Genomic DNA, 19,297 nt, shown 5'->3' with positions numbered 1-19,297 from the left:
GAACCGTTACTAGCCAATCACAGCGTAGAACGTATGGAGCGCCCCTGTTTGAATGCTCTGCGGGCGGAAACAGACATCCTGGCAACAACCGATTTGACGAGTAAACTATTATCGCAATGTAGTTAGCTAGCTAGCTAAAGAAATTAATCGATGTAATTCATACAGTTCATCGTTTGAGAAGAGGTAAACACAAATGATCAGTTGTGTGACACTATAAGCTATTTAGTTTATTTATGTTAGGCTTGTAAATGAGCTAACGTTAATTTGACTTGCTAACGTTAGCTAGCTAGCTACATTGCAACTGAAACACTGAGCTAGTCACTAGATATGCGCTCCATAATGTAACGTTAGTCAATTCGTTAAAATATCTTTGGTACTGAGTAATTTTGTAGTTCTTACTGTTGAAATTGCAAATGATAAACGGTTGTAGGGATTAAGCGTCTTGTAAGTTAACGTTAAGTTCAGATCAGTTCTGATCCACGTGAGGATGACTTAGCATAGCTAGTTTGCGTCCGAGGTGTGGAGAAAGTGATAACGTTAAAGTTAGAAAGACTCAGGACTAAACAGATGTAACGTAACGTCCGGTCCAGTCAGAATAGAGTGAACGAATTGTTGCAAAGTGCATTTGAAATCTACAAGAGAGAAGTGCAAAATGAAAGTCATGGAGAGGAATGTGATGCGTCTAGTGGCTGTGCAGCACCTCCGCGCAGCGTACGGGATAAAGACAAAGAACTGGAACAAAAACAAAGCCACCAGCTGTAACGTTAAGTCAACAGCCAGCAACTCGGTAAGTTTATAGAAATCTCATTCACAGTACAATTTACTTGCGTTTTTATTTGCAATTATTTTTTTAACATGACAATGGAACATCACGATTTAACGTTAATATTATCAACCTTAACGTTACATCCTATGGTTTAGGCAATTGAATCCAATTAGCATATTACTGAAAGCATGCCCCCACTGATGAAACCCATTTGTTTGCAGGCTGTTGTCACCCATGTCCGTCTCTGCAAATATTCACACATGAAGTTCTTTACAAGTCAGAAAGACAAAACTCGACGACACAAAAGGGCAATGTGTTTTCATAAATCTTTAGGGCACGTTGTTGTAATGTGTTTGGACATATTGGCAAAATAAATTTGCAATTCAGGTAACTTTGAACAATTTAACCTCTACAGGATATGCTGACTGTTATGGCAGTTAATTTACTAACTGTAGACGCCCTGTTTCTTCTTGTGTACTTACTTGGAATTGGTTTACAGAAGTCACAAGGTTTGCTGCAAGAGACTTTGTGATTTTTCCAAATGAACACGGAACTTCTGTATTTTGCAGGGGAGACCTTGTAATGTGGTAATAGAAAACAAATGCAATCAACAGTAGCTCAAAACTATGTGAGGAAATCAGCAACCGGAATGGGTTAATTCTTTTCCTTACTTAAAAACTCAGGATGGATTCACATCATTGATGTTAAAACCAGCACAAAGTGGCTACTTTCTATTGTTCTCTCAAACATAGGATTGTCGGGAAGTGGAATTTTTATCACAGAGAACAATATGAAAAAAAGCAGTGTGTGTGTCAAAATTTTGGACTCTCCGATTTTGATACAGATGAATACACGATGGTTGTGATGCTAAAGTAATAAGAGTGATTTACCAGCTGGTTGTTGTTGTTTTTTCTCCAGTGTTTAGCATTCCTGTTTAACATCTAACATTAATACATTTAATGTCTTGTTTTTAATTGTGTCCCCCCCAAGCCAAAGGTTTTCGGGGTATCCCTGGAGAGCCTACCGTATTATAATATGGAATGCGGGAGCGTGCCAAGGCAAGTAGACATGCTTTACTTTTTATGCAAGCCTAAATTTGTTTAAAGCTATTTCTTGTGCTGTCTTGTACATTTTATACTAACAACATTTCTCTGCTTTCTTAGCTTCCTGGTCGACGCATGTATGATACTGCTGGCCCATGTTGACACAGAGGGCCTGTTCAGAAAATCTGGCTCTGTCATTCGCCTGAAAGCACTCAGGGTGAGTGATGGCTGAAGTTGACCTTGCATTCACTGAGGGATGGTGACCCTGAGAAAAAGGTCTAACACAGCAGCTGTGTTTTGTCTGTGTAGGCAAAACTGGATGCGGGTGAGGAGTGTCTGTCCACCGCACTTCCCTGTGACGTGGCCGGCCTGGTGAAGCAGTTCTTCAGGGAACTGCCGGAGCCCGTGCTACCGACAGAGCTGCAGGAGACCTTCCTCAAGGCCCAGCAACTTCCGACCATGGAGGATAGGACCTCTGCCACCATGCTGCTGTCTTGTGTGCTACCTGACAAAAACCTCAGCACCCTGCGTCACTTTTTTGACTTCCTCAACAATGTGTCTAAGAGGTGCCAGAAATATATTTACTTGGATTACTTTGTTACATTTAACATCTATTTTTTTTTTTTTTTTTTATACAAACATCAACCATTACCATTTATTGTTTTTAATCTGTCTTTACCTTCCTCTTCATATCTACATTACTGCTGCTTTTCTATCTCTTTGCTTAATCGCAGGAGTGCAGAGAATAAGATGGATAGCAGCAACTTGTCTGTGATCTTGGCTCCCAACATCCTTCACGCTGGAGACGGTACAGAGAAGATGAACGCCAACACTGAGAAACGCCTCAAGCTACAGGCAGCCATAGTACACTGCTTCATAGAGAATGCCCACAACTTCGGTATGACTTGAGGGATCTTACCTTTTGGGTCTGTGTACACTCTAGCTTTTTAAACACTAATTATTTGGTTGTGTCTGTGTTTCGCAGGTGTGCTACCACAGTTTCTTCTAGAGAAAGTTCCAGCCATGATGGGCTGTGAGGCGGGGGTACTGTCCCCTACTCATGATGGACTTGAGGAGCTGGACATAAACTCAGGGATAAGGAAGAGACACAGGCGCAGCTTCGGAGGTAAGATTATGCCATCAGATATGTGTTTTTTTTATGAAAGCTGCAGTATACAAGATAATTTAAATTAAAACTCAGATTGGTGAGATAAATTACAGTTGCACTGGTGCAACCACCTTGAAAATATCTAGAGACACTAAACAGACACATAGTATAATTTAAATAAATCCTGTTATTTTTAAGCAGTTTTAGTCCGTATACATTTTTACATGGTTCGATTTGTCTCATATTTCAGATATGGTCAATGGTGCTCTGAATAAGATAAAAACTAATAGAACACCCACAAATGCCACCCAGTCAGACAGTCTTGGTAGGTACTGAGGTCAGAGGAGATAATATTGCCTGTCCTATAGCATGAAGATCCATCTGCTATGCACATAAAACAACAAGCTTTCTGCAAATCTATTGACGTTTGCCTTAATAATGAAAATAAGTCATTTGAATAATTGGAAATAATGCTTTGATTTAAATGTCTCTATTGGCTTTTGTTTTCTTTGCCTGTCTGCCTGTCATTTTGCATGAATTATCTTCCATAAATTTCAGTCATAACCTGCAAAGTCTTCCAAGTGCCTTGGCTCAGAATTCAATGTTTTTAAATATAAAAAACAAATCATGCATATAAAAAAGTACTATACATATAAATGTATTCAGTCTTTTGTGATTTTTCCAGTCTTTTCCTCTACAACTCCTGTGATTGCAACACCAACCTCAAAGCGAAAACTTCCTTTGGAATCTGGTTACTCTTTTGGATTCTCAAACAAGAAACGTAGATCTGTCAAAAAGACTCTTGGGATAGAATTACTTCCCAATGCTTTGTTCAGCGCGGCTTCCACTCCTGGATCAGGTATTGATGATTGTTTTAATCAAATGGGAATTAACTATTCTGCTGTCTCTTAAGCTTGTGGTTAAGTGTACATGTTTCCCTCCTTTTTAATATATGGCAGCTTACAGTGCCTCGGGGGTCTTGGACTCTTCCCAAATTACCCTGTCATCAGCAGGGAAGTCTAAAAGGCAGTCATCTGTCTCTGCAAGGAGGAAGAGCCAACGACTTAGCAAGAGACATGCCCTCAACAGGTACACACTTTCTTTGTACTCAAGTTATCCTTCAAAATTCCCAATTATGTTGTGTTTCTATGACAGCAGTGACAGTAATGTACATATAATGAATACAAAAAATTAAGACCAAGTGATGCCTTAAAATGCATTGTGCCACACAGCCATGCATTCCCCACTATGTTATACTATACAGAAAGATACAAGTTTGTAAAACATTGTTCTTATGCTGATAATGGTTTGAATGTTTATCTTTTTCAGAGTTGAATCTGGAAAAGCTGGCTGCTTTTCTCCTAAAGTCGACAAAAAAGAAGCACTACGCAAATCTCTGCGATTGCGTTTTAGCCTGGGGAAGAGCAGCAAGGAGGCTGTAAGTCTAGTTGGCCAACAGACTTCACATTCCACTTACACAGATTATGAAAAGTCTGTTTAATGAATTGCATTGAGGAATATGCTGCCATTAACAATTAAATTTAAAATAACATTTGCACATGGTGTTTTTAATGGGGTAAATTGTTGCACATTAGCACTTTTTACTGTGTAATATTCTAAGTTTTACTTTCGGTAGCTAACACATTTGAACTAATGCATGCATGGTTTAAAAAAAAAAATGTAGATTGTGTTCCACATTTGTAATATTGCAAATAAATTGTGTTCATACTTGTGTAGTACAAAATCATATGTCAAGCAGCAGATGTCCTGTGATTTACTAGGTTAAGCGCTCAGGTGAAAGAATGTTATTATACAGTTTAAACATTAAATATATTGTAACTGTTTTAGGGTACATTGGGTAAGCTGTTTTACGTGCATAATTCCTAATGCTCTATAGTCATATGTATATTCTTGATTTAATAAAAAGTTGATGACCAAGAAATCCACTATCTTGTTTCTTCTGAGTGACTTATCATCCTCTGAAGAACTAACCACAAGAATCATTTAATTAACATATTAATGTTACATTTTGGGTAACACCTGTGGGGTCCTTTTCTTACCAAAAATAATACACTAAAGCTTCTTTCATCTTTCATGTCTCATTCCATGCTGGTGATAAAGGGATCTGAATCCATTGGCTGGCGACTTGCCACTCAGGAGAGCACAACCACGTTTTGTTTCACCAAAGAGACAGAGTTCAGTCCATCAGTTCTGCCTAGAACAGCTGAAACCAAAAGTGAGTACCAAGTAATAAAATCTAATCAACTGCTAATAAAAAGTGACAAATTTAGTCCTTTTTTGAGTTGTAATATCTCACATTGTTTTACAGGCTCAAAGTACATCAGCAAGTCTGAAGACAATTTGCTGACCCCCCGACTTGACTCAACTGCCCACCGGACCTCATGGAGCGGGGAGACTCCCGTAGGAGACCAGGCTTTCAGCGGAGGATCTTTCACAGAAACCCCCATGCACATGTGCTTAACGAGCAACTACATGTCTGAGCCAGCCATCATCGTATCAAAGCCCCCAGCAGTGGCCAGCTTTCCTAAAAAGTTGTGTTGTGCTTCTAGTGCTGAGAGTTTGGAGAGCGAGGGCTCCATTACTGAAGCCCAGAGTCAAACCAGTCCCACCCTGCTGAAAATAAATAAGGCCTTCATAGAGTCGGGCACTGCTCTCCAGGCCGTCACAGAGGACAACTGCAACCCTGCAGGGAACAACGCGACAAAACCATCACACAGCCTGCTAGTCCCTCCGCCAGAGACTCCCCCGGTCAAAGTTGTGTCTGTGGACACAGATGCCCTCAGCTTCCCAACGCGGCAGAGCCTTCTGGCTAATGAGCAGAGCATTACATTTAGCCAGATTGAAATTGCCGCTTTATCGCCTTTGCATATTGACAGTGTAGTTTTTGAGTCTGGTGCATACTGTACTCCAGTATTACAGGCGGATAAAGGCTCTTTCTGTGCTGCTCCCATCGGTAGCTACAACAGCTCCATGGTGGGAGAAAGTGAAACGGAGGCAGAGCAGGTGAACTGCAGCAGGTTAATTGAAGCTCTGGACATCCAGAGTCCTGCTCTCTTCAAACTGGGTGTCTCCTCTGGGCTGCAGTCCACTCCATACAAGCTGTGCCTTGAAGTCAGAGATGAGCTTGGTACAACTCCTAAAATTGGTACTATGGTCAGTGCGGTACATGAAGAAAATGAACCTCCCCCAGAAAGTGGTACCAAAGTCCAAAACCAGCAGCCCCTCTCACCACGCAGCCTGGAGACTGAAAAGCGCCGGGTGGCAGACCACATTCATCACTTCAACAGGCTCACCCTTAATTCTCCCAGAGTCTCCAAGGCTGGACACATCAGATCACCGCTCAAGTTTCAGCGAACCCCTGTGCGTCAGACCGTCCGCAGGATGAACTCTCTCCTGGGAGAGAGCAGGAGACCAACTAGAAATGCAGAACTCTCCATCCGCCAGGGTGGTCAGGTGGTGAGGGCAGTGAGCTTGCAGAGTGGCCTCTCTCCTCACCCACAGCTCCAGCGTTGCCAGGGGGAGGAACAGATGGGGCTGTCCAACAGCATTTGCCCCATAAAGAAACCACCTCCAGTGCCACCCAAAAAACAAAGCACCTTGTCCCGTAAACTCAAACCCTGTGCTTTGGCCGACATGACCAACAAGGTCCAACCACAGATCAAAATGGACTGTTCGGTCGCTGATCCACCAGGAGCTCAGAAGCCTCTTGTGCAGCAGGTAGTAGAGAAGGACATAAACCATTACAGAGGTTCACCTAGAAACCCCCTCAACCAAGTACAACTGCTGTCTGCCACCAAGCCTGTAGATTTATAGTTTAAAGTCTTTTGCCTTATGTTTCTTCCTTGCTATGCAGGTCTGTCTGGTAGGATGACGTGACATTAAACATGGCCTCTTATATGATCCATATCTTTTCAGGGGTTTTAATTTATTTCTTTAGCTACGGTAGGTGCTGTTTGTGTTAGGGTCTCACATGGGAGATGTTCATATGTTTAATGTTTGTTTTAAATTGGGCCGGGCGATATGGAGAAAATCAAATATTACAATATTTTTAACCAAATACCGCTATCAGTACTGCAAAGATATTGTAGTGTTGACTATTGATGCTTTCAAAAACTACTTACACAATGAGATTTTTGGTAAATAATCAGTAATGTGGATATAATGACGAAGTGGGTAAAGGCAAATAATAGAACAGTCTAGTAAGTCCAGAAAATGACATCACTTTATTGTAATGCAGCCTTTAAAAACCAGGAAAAGACAATACTTATGCCATATTACGATATTAAGAAATCCAAAATTTAAGACGATACCTAGTCTCATATCTTGATATATTGCCCAGCTGTAGTTTTAAACAAGTTTAGGAGTTAAACATAGACATGTCAGTCTACTGGATTATGTTGCGTAGTGTTTAGACTGTAGTGTACGCGCCAAATTATGTGAAATGTGATTGACGGTATGACTGGAAATGTTGAGCTTAAGTTTTATGCTTTTATTTATGCATATTATATCTAACCCTTTTGTTAGTTTTTTTTTTTTTTACAATATACAACTATATACTGAAGTTGTGGCCATTTCTTACTTCACAATATCTTTTGTCATGAACAGTAAGAATAAAAATGCACCTTTTGTCGGATTTTATGGGAGAAAAAAAAAAGCCAAGCAGTATTGATCACATCATGTCGCGGTCCATTAATTTCAGAACCAACAGTCAGTAAAATACTTTGCCATGTGAACTGCTTTATACAAATAAAATCAAAAAGCAAAACCTAACATTTTTTAGTTGAATTATTCTGGTTTGTAGAAATGATGAGCACTTTTTGGAGCCACAAGGGGGAGTGTTACAACCACTGCTTAAACAATACTAGACTGAGATGTTAAGTGAATCATGTTCATATCATAATTTATTCAAGGAATTTATTCTGTCAAAAAACCCAGACTGCCCCGGTGCAATATATCCTGATCTAATGTACTTCTGGTTGTTTGCAGGATGTCTTTGAACAATGTTGGTTCTGGTACATTTGAGAATATATCATGTGCTCTGGAGATTTCTTCATAATCAAAATAAAACGTTCTTTCTGCTCAGTGTAAAATCAAGTGTCTGAAACTCCCAACTACTACTAAAGTCCTGTTTGGGTCTGGCTCAGTGACTTATGTTGACATGAAGGAGGTGAATGGCCTAGGCATTATTTCTCCTGTAAATAATCTGAAGAGTAGACAGTGAATGGGTTAAGGTCAAAATCATTCCCTCTGATTTATTCTCCACAGCCCTTTGGGAGGCTTGCATGCTTCTCATGTGCAGTATATTGGACATGGACAAAAGGTTGTGATAAACCGCTCTAACTGTAGCAGCATATAAATATCACTGCACTGACTGTAGCGCATTGTCTATATTAGTCTGATTCTGCATTTTTATGCATATTGCAGACAGGCGGTTAGGCTGAGGCCATGTGTTTAGCAAATTAACTTTTTAATTTTCTGAAACATGAAAATTATATAATTAGAAACATACTGTATAATATTACAGAAATCCAATAATGGACAATTCACAATTTAGTTGACGACATGAGCATGTTGAATGTTTGGCCTATGGTTTTGTAGTCCTTAACCAACAGCGCTATGTGGGATGGAGTTTTATTTTCCAGAATATTATAAAAGCTATACGATATATAGTTTTAATTATTCATTTCATGTTTTATAAAGCTGTTAAGCCTTTAAACCAGAGTGGCCTAGGTTGTGAAAAAAAGTCTTGAGCTCGTGATCAAACTACTTTAGTGGGACACCTGATTCGCCCTTTAGAAATGTATTTAGTTTAGTTTTTTGACAGGAAAAATCCGCAGCGAATCTGGACCAAAAGTTAATTAATTAGCAACTTATTAACATTTATAACTCCAAGCTTGTGGCTTAATAGTGAAGGCATCTACTAACAAATTACCAACATTCCTAACATCATTTTACAAAACAAAGGATACCATTTCAACTAGAGTGAAAGTTGACAGTCTGGCAACCCAACAGTTGCTCTTGACAACTGATTTATAATGCATTAGTTAATTATTTAGTAAACAAAAAATACTATTCGTTACAATTCATAAAAGGTGTTCATTAGAAAGTAGTACCGATATTTTCTTTAATTTGACTAAAGCCATGTCAAGAAAGATTGCACTTTCAATCAAATTACTAATTATCAATGGTTTTTAAATCATAGTAGCCCAAAATGTGCTTGCGTAAATACACGTACAATAACTAACTAAAAGCCTATGGCTATATCAAGGAGCAGGGAATACTTCCATTCATTCAAATCTTTTATTTCCAAGCTAATTTTGTACTTTTGTATTTATGCAAAAAAAAAGCATGTTTTTTAGTTCTTTGTTTTGGTATGAGGCTGCATATGATGGGTGAACAGCGACTTTAGAATGCTGTCTATGTTGAGGATTCACAGGTGTGCTGTAATGCGATGGTCAACCTTTTTATTTGATATAATCCTTAGATTACATGTTCATAGTTTACAAGAGGACTGTAAAAGCCTCCTTTTCAGTTTTAAAATGGTGATATACTGTATAGTATGTTTCGTCATGCTCGTTTTTATAAAAAAAAAATATATATGTATAAATATATCAACTTTTACTTTTCTCTCTTCTCGCCTCCTCCTACTCCCGTCTGCCTGCATGCCCTTACTGTATCGCGGTTGTCTGTTTTCTAGATGTGGGTTCAGGGAAGTGTTGAGGGGGCGGATAGTTTTGATTTTCTCTACATCGTGCTTAGCCAATAATGTAGAGGGAACTGTTGTGCACATCTCAGCTGGCAAACATTTAAAAGGGAGACAGTCCGGCGCTGGAGCAATTTGTATTAAACCCCCTGGCCCCTGTCTATGGAGCGGTTAGTGTCCCACCCATCCACAGCCCCACCAGTGTACAGTCGACAGCAGTAGGTGCCTATCAGTTTGGAAGGTGCCGCAGAGGATTGACAGGATCACATCGTCGCACTTGTAGCAGCGGAGGCTCGCACAGGTGAGTGAATTTGGACTGTTTGGGACCATGACATCCGCGCGTATAGTCTTCCGCCACTTACATTTGAGCTTTTTTTTAGTTTACAGCTTATATAAACTACAAAACTGCATCCTTGTTATCCAGTGGTGTGCATGTGTAGATACGTATTTGGTTTATTAAACATAAGAAAGTTGATATGCTTTTGCTTTGGCTAAATCTGGTGACATTCCTGCATAACGGATATGTCTATTGCCTTATAACGTATGGGAGCATAATCAAATTTCTCACTCAGATATTCATATTGAGGTAATTCAAGATACAGTTTCGTTATCTTCACATAATATTCCCGATTTGCATAATTAAAAAAAAGAAAGCTGTGCGTTTTAACGCAGCGAAACAGCTTTGACAGCTGTGCGTAATCCTTCCAGAGTTGAAGCGGCATAGGTGATTCATTATTTTCTTTTCTCCCCAAAGATGGCGAACTCAACGCGTATCTTCTGCATCATGGTTTTCATCATGGGGCTGCTATCTTCTCCCGTGGATTCCAAAAGAAACCGAGGTTCACAAGGCGCCATTCCTCATCCTGACAAAAGCAACCCAAACGAATCGGAGCAGCAACCGCAGCCTCCGCAGGCGGGCTCTGGGTCCCGGCAGAGGCAGGGCTCATCCTCACCGGCCGACGAGGTGCTGGAATCCAGCCAAGAAGCATTACATGTGACGGAGCGCCAGTATTTAAAACGGGACTGGTGCAAAACTCAGCCCCTCAAGCAGACCATCCACGAGGAAGGCTGCGTCAGCCGCACCATCATCAATCGCTTTTGTTACGGACAGTGCAACTCCTTTTACATCCCCAGGCACATCCGCAGGGAGGAGGGTGCCTTCCAGTCCTGTTCTTTTTGCAAGCCGAAGCGTTTTACCACCATGTCTTTTACTTTGAACTGTCCGGACCAGCAGCCACCCACCAAGAAGAAACGCATCCAGCGCGTCAAACAGTGCCGCTGTATATCCATAGACCTGGACTAAAGAAATGTGTTCTATGTGTTTTTCATACTCTTATTCTTCGTGGACAGGATTGTTGGTTGAAAAAAAGAGGCTGTCACACAGCCAAGAACACGTGCCAGTCTCCATCGGAATAAGCATCCATGGAGGCTTCTTACATTTAGGCCACGAAGATTCTCTTCTTGCACAACGTGTGAACAAATATGGACATGCAACCTATAAAGCGACGCTGAACGGCAACGAACATTTTACTCCTCACCAGTTTGCAAAGTTTGAAATCAAGCATCACTGCACGGGAACGCTGACTTGGAATGGGCACGTTTTACGCACGGCTTCTTCACCCCCAAGAGGACTGAGTAACCCCGGTTTATTTAATAAATCAAAATGCTTATGTTGACAAGAAAACATTCCTGTCCAGTTTACTATTGGTGTGTTCGTATGTGTTTGTTTAACTGGATGTTTCCACTGTGTGGAATTTGATAGATGGGCGGCGATATTTGTGAATGGAAAATGTGATTTTATTTCAAGAGCCTTTCAAGGTTGATTGACTTCTTTGAATTTCGAAGTCCACCAGTAAAGTTTTTTTGTAAGTTGGGTGCCTACTCAGTTGTAGAGACAATATAGGCTTCGATGTTAGTTAAAACAATGTACAGCGGTGGTTTATTCAGTTTCAAGATTTTTTTTGTAAAATGTAAACCCACCTTTGATGTAACCGGTTTGTTTATCCTTTGAATTAAATTATCCACCAAAACATAAATAAACGGATGTTGGAATATTGTGCATATCACCTGTTATTTTAAACTTGATTTTAGTTAGGATGGTGTGTTAAACAACATGTTAAATTATCTCAACGTCAACTGCTGCTTTCCTCCTGCATGGATACAGCATCTTGCGGAAACATTCGCACAAAACCCTGGGAATAAATGTAGAAAATCCATCGGAGGACTAAAAAGGGGGTCGTGGTGCCAATGATATGGGATTTTCCGTTTGATAAATAAATGGAAAATGTTGGATTTAAAAAAAAAAAGTATTAAATTCATTATTCTTCAGCTATCTATATTACAAATAACCCTCATAATATATGGTCTAACCCACAATCTGTAGGATTATTTATTATATTATAAAAATTGGGATGAGCTGGTTCCACAGGTGTGAAACTACAGTCAGAGCTGACAACAGTTTTCTTTCATCAGAATCAAGAGGGGATTTATTGATCCTTGTTTGATGAGCGTACCATAATTTGAATTACATTTTTTAAATGACTGAGTATGTAAAACCAAGTCCTACATTTCCATTCTATGGCACAGAAAGACTGTGGTGATACAACAAACTAAAACACTGAAATGTACATTATTTTCCTAAAAGTTCAAGTGACATGACAAATCCCTTATGTTAACACTGCTAATCACTTTGTCTTCCAGGAACAAGTTGTAATATCTACAAATGAGACTTGATTGAATGACCTTAATTCTGACTCACAGTTTATTGAAGAGCCAGAATTATGATTCATCAAATCCTCTGATGAATCAGGTTTTTTTTACATAAACATCACATTTGCTGGGTGCACCGCAGGGCTTCTAAAAAGCTGGCCTAAAGGAAGTGTTGACAGAAGAAAAAATGAGAGATAGTGGTCCAGTTTGTTCAGCATCCAGCAGTTTAATCTTGAAATTTAAAACAATTCCATAAAATCACAGAGCACCTATATATTAGAGCTACTGAAGGTTATATCAACCCGGCATACATACATACATACATACATACATACATACCGACCACAGCAGTTCCTTGGTCGGTATCAGCTCTTTTTTGCTTTTCAATCCCTCTAAAGCAAAACATAGCAGTTTATGAAATATCTAGATTTTCTTTTTACAAAATAAATGGCACAGGTGAAAGACTTTGGAGGGTAAAACATGTAATTCAAGGTGCAGTTTCATGGATACTCTGACAATGAAAGTCTGTCTGAGGTATACTAACTCACATGGCTTCAGGTGATATGCTAAAATATTCTCAATACCTAAAATACAACCCTCATCTCTCCAAATCTGAACAGAAAAGGCCATCTTCATTCTAAATAATTACTTAAACACCACATATCATATCGCCGCGTACACTGTGAATTAGTGGGCACAACAGAAAAGTGATATCCAAGTGAAAATATATCTTTCATCCGACTGAACTATTTGGAAGCTTCTCAGTCGATTACAACTCATAAAAATACAACCTCAAAAGGGAACAAAGCTGATGCTTTTTGGCAGAAAATAAATCTTTCCTTACATAAATATACTTTTCTTGAAGGAGACAGGAGCTTGGTCACCTCTTACATTTGCGAAAAGAAAACATATTCTTCAATCAACTTTTTAAAGAAAAATATCTATTAGGATTTCATCAAGCAATACAGTTCATAAATTATCTAAGTCGAACATACCCTTGCATAGAAAAAGGGGTGCAAAAAAAGTGCACATCCTTAAAAAAAAAAAATCCACGCAGTTTGCATTAACAGGGGAGTGTGCCTTATGGCGAGCTACAACATACAGCTACAGCAAACAGTAAAGTGCTTAAAAGGTGTGCCGGACACAATGTGATGCACAGCACAAAAGATTAGCAACTTTTCGTGATATCTTGGGTGAAAGTGGTTGAACGGCCAAAACTTGTTGTGTTCTACTTATGTTCTTAAGTATGTGCGTGCGTGCGTGCGTGTGTGTGGGGGGGTCATTTTATCATACTCCTCAAAGCTGCACAGTCCCTGCCAATTCTACAACATGACATATTTACAAGACTTTTAATGAGCCATGGTGAATGAAAAGCTTTTTCACTACAGCAAGTAACACTAGCAACTGCTTTTTTTACCACTTCCAGAGAGAAAGAGAGAGAGATTTGTTTTGTCAACAGGGATTTTCTTCTTCAGGTCACAACGTCTTAACACTTTGAGTATATAGGAGCATTATCACTCTGCTGTCTAACATCTACAGTTGAGAAAGAAAAAAATTCTCAGCTCTTGTAGACCAAGAAGGAAACTCTTGGATGTGTCAGCTGTTGTGAATCCCATTGAACCCTTGAGACCTTTCACAAGCTGGGCACTCAAGAGGTCGTGCCCTGCTGGATGAATGAGATCAACCTTTGGCCTTGGAGACTCTCATCACTTTGGCTATGTCAGCCATGCATCCTTGCTGCAGGCCCAGCTTGTATACAGGGGGGTGGAGGTTAGGTTGGGGAAGGGCGGGGGTTTGTAGAGCAGAGATATAGAGCATTGGGAGTAATACGTGAGGTTTTATTGTGAGTCTTTATGGTGGTGCACAGTGGGCAGTCCGAATCGAAACGCAGGAGAAATAAGGCCGGCACATTTTCTGATCTGTGATCTACACCAACCTCGTCCTTTCTCTGCAGCTACTAGTCCTATCACTCAGCTGGAAGAACGCTGGCTTCCTTCTGCCGCAGCCTCTCTTTCTGTTGGCAAGAACCGTCAAAAGATTCAGTGTATCGATGTCACCGCGGACACAAGAAAGGAGCAGCTTTCAGGAAATCTGTGCTATATGTTGATCAGTTCTTACCAGACTGTTGCCATTGATCTTCTTGGTTTCAACTCTCTTCTCTGCTGTGATCTTCTTGATGTTTTCTTGAGCTTCCTTCAACCTTTTGGGGGGGAAGACAAAATCCACAAGGACTTGACATTCGCAGAGCTTTTAAAACTTGAAGCACACATTGAAAGCTTTGGAAATAGATCATGAAACTTGTGAAAACCATATAAAGTCAGAAGTCTCTCATCACTGTGTCCTTGTGAAGTGGTTTGTAAGGGCAAGATATTTAAGCATCTCCCTGGGGCACCCTGTCTTGGAGCCATGGGGACACAGACACACAAATGCACAAACGCACGCACGCACACACACACAAGCACGCACACACACATGCACGTACAGACAGAAAGACAGAACCCCCCCCACACACACACACAAGTTTGCGGTCAGTGAAAGCCCCATAAGTGAGAAGCAGTAGAGATTGACAGTGGGTTGATGAGATAATGAGGCTGCCTTTAAAAACACTAGGCTTTTATGAGTGTGCAAACAGTATTTAAAATAAAGTTAATTGTACATAAGCACAATCAGCTGTGAGTAATGTGAGACATGATTACCTAGTAAACAATTAAGGGAGAGCACACAGATCCGTGGCAGGGCGGAGAAATCTCCATCTCACAGAGAGAGAAGACGGCTCAGTTCAGATAGCAATGGCTGGAGGACACTAAATGTAAGATTCATGACATAACTTCTGAGTGTGAAGAGCCATGATACAACCTCCAGAATGACCACGCAGTTTGGCTGGACTGTAACAAACAGCTTCCCTCCTGTCCAGTCCCGTTTTTGTGTCCGCGTGTGCAGCGCTCCTGCCCTTTGGGCTAAATGTCCAGCATCATTACAGTGTTTATCAGTTCTCCCATAACGCTTGCTAGTAAAGCCAGGCGGCCGCCAGGAGGGTCTGCTGTCCCTTTGTGGAATGCCCCCCCCCAACATGACGCCTCAGGTCAGAGGAAACGTCATAAATTCAGGACCCATTTCTTTAGATAGAGGGCCGAGGCCTCTGCCACTGCGGTTTTCTCCTCTTCGATGGCCTCCCTCTCGGCTTTAATTCCGCATCTGCACTTCACCCTTGTACAATTAGTGCTAATTTAACATGATGTCTAGAGGTCGTTAAGCACCTATCGTAAGGTGACGGAGACAAGAAGTCTGACCCGAGGATGAGACGGTTCAGCCATAGTTTGGTAGCTGAGGTTTTGTTCTGCAGAGTTGGAGTACATCAACTGACTGAGAAACAAGGTATTTTACATTATGCTTTACAGATAATGTCTGTCAGCTTTTTATAACTGTCATTTTAATAGTAAACTTCTGCAATTTAGCATTGCACTTTTATTATCTTGACTAAGAAGAGACAGAGACATGCTATTTTTCAGTCCCTAGGATGGGTCAAGCTCCAAAAATACTGGATCCTACATTACGTTAAACCCTTTGTGCCTTGTAAAAACCTGTGTCTTTCAAACTCCTTATCTCAAATTTGTAACACAGGCTTACTGTTAAAAAAAAGTGTCAAGAATCTGAGATTTTTCCTCCCCAGACTCTCAAAGCTACCAGAAAATGTTTTTCACAGGTTGAGTAGTTCTCCTCCTGACAAGGTAACTAATGTTACGCATCTTTGACACAGAAATAAAAAATATGGAGCAACCCCACTAGAATCCAACCTACCTCTCCTTGGAGATGTTCTTGTTTTGTCGTATCCAGGAGTTCTTGAAGTCGTTGCAAAACTCGTACCAAAACATAAAAACGTAACTTGGGGCCACATCTTTCTCCCCGGACTTTGGCTTCACCCCAAAGTAGCTCACCATGTCCTGGAAACTGTATAGGAAAACAGAACAGAGGCTCAAATAGTTTTGTCTTATCACACATAAACACTTGTAAATAATCTCGGACATAAATAATAGTGTGTTCCAGCGAACCACTCTAGATGTGAAAGTCAAAGTTATAAACATCACTAAGGTGTGTATGCCCAAGAAACACAAAAGGGTAAAAAGAGTCCAATACAGACACAGCACACACAGAAAATGAAAAATGTAGAGTCAGACAGAGAGGTGAGAAACAGAGCTGGAAGGAGAGTGCCCACCCCGCTGGGCCACGGGGGAGAGCCAGTAGCGGTGGCTCCATTATCACATTGACCTCTACACACTGCCATAAGAGACGGAGACAGCCAAACACAGGCTGCTGCTCCTCCAGGCAAAGAACACACACACACACACACACACACACACACACACACACACAACACACACACACACACCACACACACACACACACACACCACACACACACACCACACACACACACACACACACACACACACACACACACACACACACACACACAGCATATTCACTGGCAAACAATCAAAGATGTGTATAAGATATGATATGAAATATGCACATGAGACAGATAGGTGTACTCAAACACAAAAAACACAGAGGCGTACCAGATCTATTTGAATGTAGTAGCACTGTTTTAGTCAAGCTCCTCACTCTAATTCAATTGTAACCAAATCTGAACTCTTTGCAAAGCTCCCAGCAGCACGTACAAGGTATGGAAAGCTGTCTGCTGCTTCAGATTCCCTCCCCTAACACAAACATGAAAGACATTTTCTAGCAGTGCCTGTCAAAGGGTTGATAAAAGGGGGCTATGATTCAAGGGATGCTCCGTGTCCCATTGACACCGCGGTAGGCTCTGACCTCCAGATGCTAGGTGGCTTTATGCGACGCTAATCTAAGACATGTTCATGTGGAGTAAAATGGTGCAATATGCTGCCCAGACGGCCCGCTAGAAGCTGAGAAAAAAAGGGATTTCAAGGTGAGCCTGCTTTCCATTTCCCAGTGATGCGTCATTTTGCTGGGATGCTCAAAAAAAAGAGTGTTGTAGATCATCCTGTACGCTACAAAAGAAATCAGAGCCTCTGGGATGTTTAGACTGACCAAACCGACATTCCGGGGTCTCCCAGGTAGCTTTGTTGCAGCCGGGCCTGGTCTGGCATGATGAACAGGGTCTCTTCTCCATCAGCTCCTCTTTTGACCCTGGGTCATCATGTCAAAGCATGCACAAATCAAGCAACAGCGCTTTTCTTTTTACCCTTCCATATGCAACAAGCAGATACAAAGCTTCAGTCAAAACAGATGCAAACACACTCACACATACGAGTGTACCTACGAAACCGTAAACAAAACCAAGCAGACCTCTTTTTGCGAGCGCAGGACAATTCCACTTGTACACACATGCAGACAAACACATATACTTCTGTAATACATGCTATGATGCCATTGCCGTGAGAGGGTTTACTGCAGTACCCACAGCCAGCATTCCTCACAGACAGCTATAAAAAAAAAGACCCATTACTAAACCATAAGCAGACGTGAGAATCAAGGAATATATTTGGACAGGCAACTATGCATTCCTTTGTTTCCCCAGTAGAAAAATAAAATGACAGAAGTAAACTCCGTGTTGTGGCTGATTCAGCAGAGGCACTAAGTTGTTTTGTGCCATTGTCGTCATACAATACCCCGAGCTGGCATCTGTGAAACCATGACTGCATGGTGACTGTAGAGGAGGCAGTTGGGCCAAAGGAAATTGAGCATGATGTGGGAGAAGAGAACTTAATGAGACGTAACTGAGGACAGAACCAAAAAACCTCAGTGAACCCAAACATGAAGAGGACAAATTAGAACTGCTTGTTGAGGGAAAAGGCATTGGCACTCGCCATGGATGGGCCAATTTTTTTTTAATTTTTTTTACAAAAATGTCTCATTAGAATGAAAGCTCAATTATTACAATTAAACTCAATGGAAAGTGTCACCTCATACTCACACACTGGGCAAGTTAAATTTTATGGTTAATTGCTTTCTGTTGTCCAAATGAACAATCCTGAACAAATTGTGATTGAAAATGAACAAAATTAGCTTTTGAAGATTTTGATTTACATGAAAAGGTTTTGCTTATGGTCACTGCACTGGCATCAACTATGTTACATGTGATTTAGCATACACTTGCGTTACATCTGATATGCTATACATCAACATTGGAACAGGAGTCTGCCGTCATGCTAGCAGCTCTGTAAGGTTTGTCTGTCAGCTTAATGCCAACGCTAAAACGGCAAGTTGCGGCCAATGACAATGCTAACATGCTAATGTTTAGCAGGTAACCATGTTCACATTTATGTTCTTAGTTTAGCTTATTGGCATGCTTAAATGTGTACAGCTAAGGCAGATGGTAATGTTGTTTATTGATGCAGGTAGTTGTCGACAAACTAAAGTATTGGATACAATTATATTTTGACCGGATGATGTCGCTAAATAAAAAGTTAAGGGATCATCAAATGTTATTACAATTCACCCAGAGGGGAACGTTAATGTGTGCACGAAATATCATGCCAATCCATAGTTAGAGTTGCCAAACTGGTGGACTGATCAACCAAACTGACATCCATAGGGCCTTAAAATGATTAGAGCTATATTTGAATACTGTCAATTTAAAAAAATAAAAGAAGCCAAACTTTTCAAATGTTAAATGTTGTTGAAAGACAAGCAGCCATACAAGAACTTTGGCTGAATGAAATATATTATACCAGTCTGATCAAATAATTAAGTTAAGTTAATCTTAATTTATAGCCCAAAATCACAAATTTAGTTTTGACTGATCATGGTCGATTGGTCATTTTTCTAAATCAATTTTAGATCTTCAGTTACAGTTTGTGCACTTGTCTGTTAGTGACAGAGGACAAACAATTACCATTAACAGAAACGTAGTTTTGGCCAATCGGAGGTGGTTATGCCAGACTCCCGCCTTTGGCTGAGTCTCTA

The 19,297-nt window shown here is 40.6% G+C and overlaps 3 protein-coding genes across 4 annotated transcripts in view; 2 read left to right on the top strand and 1 right to left on the bottom strand.

The window, feature by feature from the left end:
• Positions 1-6,941, top strand: arhgap11a (Rho GTPase activating protein 11A). Of its 2 annotated transcripts, XM_032500952.1 has the most exons (12): positions 1-787; positions 1,757-1,824; positions 1,930-2,026; positions 2,119-2,375; positions 2,544-2,707; positions 2,795-2,935; positions 3,168-3,242; positions 3,603-3,776; positions 3,877-4,006; positions 4,247-4,355; positions 5,039-5,153; positions 5,247-6,941. In XM_032500952.1, the coding sequence occupies exons 1-12, from the start codon at positions 653-655 to the stop codon at positions 6,749-6,751; spliced, it is 2,970 nt and encodes a 989-aa protein (XP_032356843.1). In that variant the 5' UTR covers positions 1-652; the 3' UTR covers positions 6,752-6,941. The 2 variants fall into 2 exon arrangements, with proteins under 2 accessions (XP_032356843.1, XP_032356844.1); XM_032500953.1 differs by lacking the exon at positions 3,168-3,242 and having other exon boundaries at positions 3-787; positions 5,247-6,940.
• A 2,718-nt stretch (positions 6,942-9,659) lies between these two features.
• Positions 9,660-11,698, top strand: grem1b (gremlin 1b). The gene is made up of 2 exons (XM_032500169.1): positions 9,660-9,942; positions 10,396-11,698. Exon 2 carries the CDS (start codon positions 10,396-10,398, stop codon positions 10,942-10,944), a length of 549 nt encoding a protein of 182 aa, XP_032356060.1. The 5' UTR covers positions 9,660-9,942; the 3' UTR covers positions 10,945-11,698.
• Positions 11,699-12,551: 853 nt separating this feature from the next.
• LOC116669990 (formin) overlaps positions 12,552-19,297 on the bottom strand; it is a 41,096-nt gene continuing 34,350 nt past the window's right edge. The window contains 3 exon segments of the mRNA XM_032500168.1: positions 12,552-14,364; positions 14,469-14,550; positions 16,149-16,298. Of these exon segments, the coding sequence (XP_032356059.1) occupies positions 14,317-14,364; positions 14,469-14,550; positions 16,149-16,298 (280 nt within the window). The 3' untranslated portion in view covers positions 12,552-14,316.

Source organism: Etheostoma spectabile, chromosome 20 (genome assembly GCF_008692095.1).
Source record: "Etheostoma spectabile isolate EspeVRDwgs_2016 chromosome 20, UIUC_Espe_1.0, whole genome shotgun sequence".
NCBI classification, from domain to species: Eukaryota; Metazoa; Chordata; class Actinopteri; order Perciformes; family Percidae; genus Etheostoma; species Etheostoma spectabile.
The sequence above is the reverse complement of the archived record's forward strand: the minus strand, read 5'-3'. Positions and strand labels throughout refer to the sequence as shown.

Coding starts and splice junctions, on each gene's coding strand:
- arhgap11a (XM_032500952.1), top strand. CDS start 653: ATGAAAGTCATGGAGAGGAATGTGATGCGTCTAGTGGCTGTGCAGCAC. Junction 788..1,756: donor AGTCAACAGCCAGCAACTCG/GTAAGTTTATAG, acceptor GTCCCCCCCAAG/CCAAAGGTTTTCGGGGTATC. Junction 1,825..1,929: donor GAATGCGGGAGCGTGCCAAG/GCAAGTAGACAT, acceptor CTGCTTTCTTAG/CTTCCTGGTCGACGCATGTA.
- grem1b (XM_032500169.1), top strand. CDS start 10,396: ATGGCGAACTCAACGCGTATCTTCTGCATCATGGTTTTCATCATGGGG.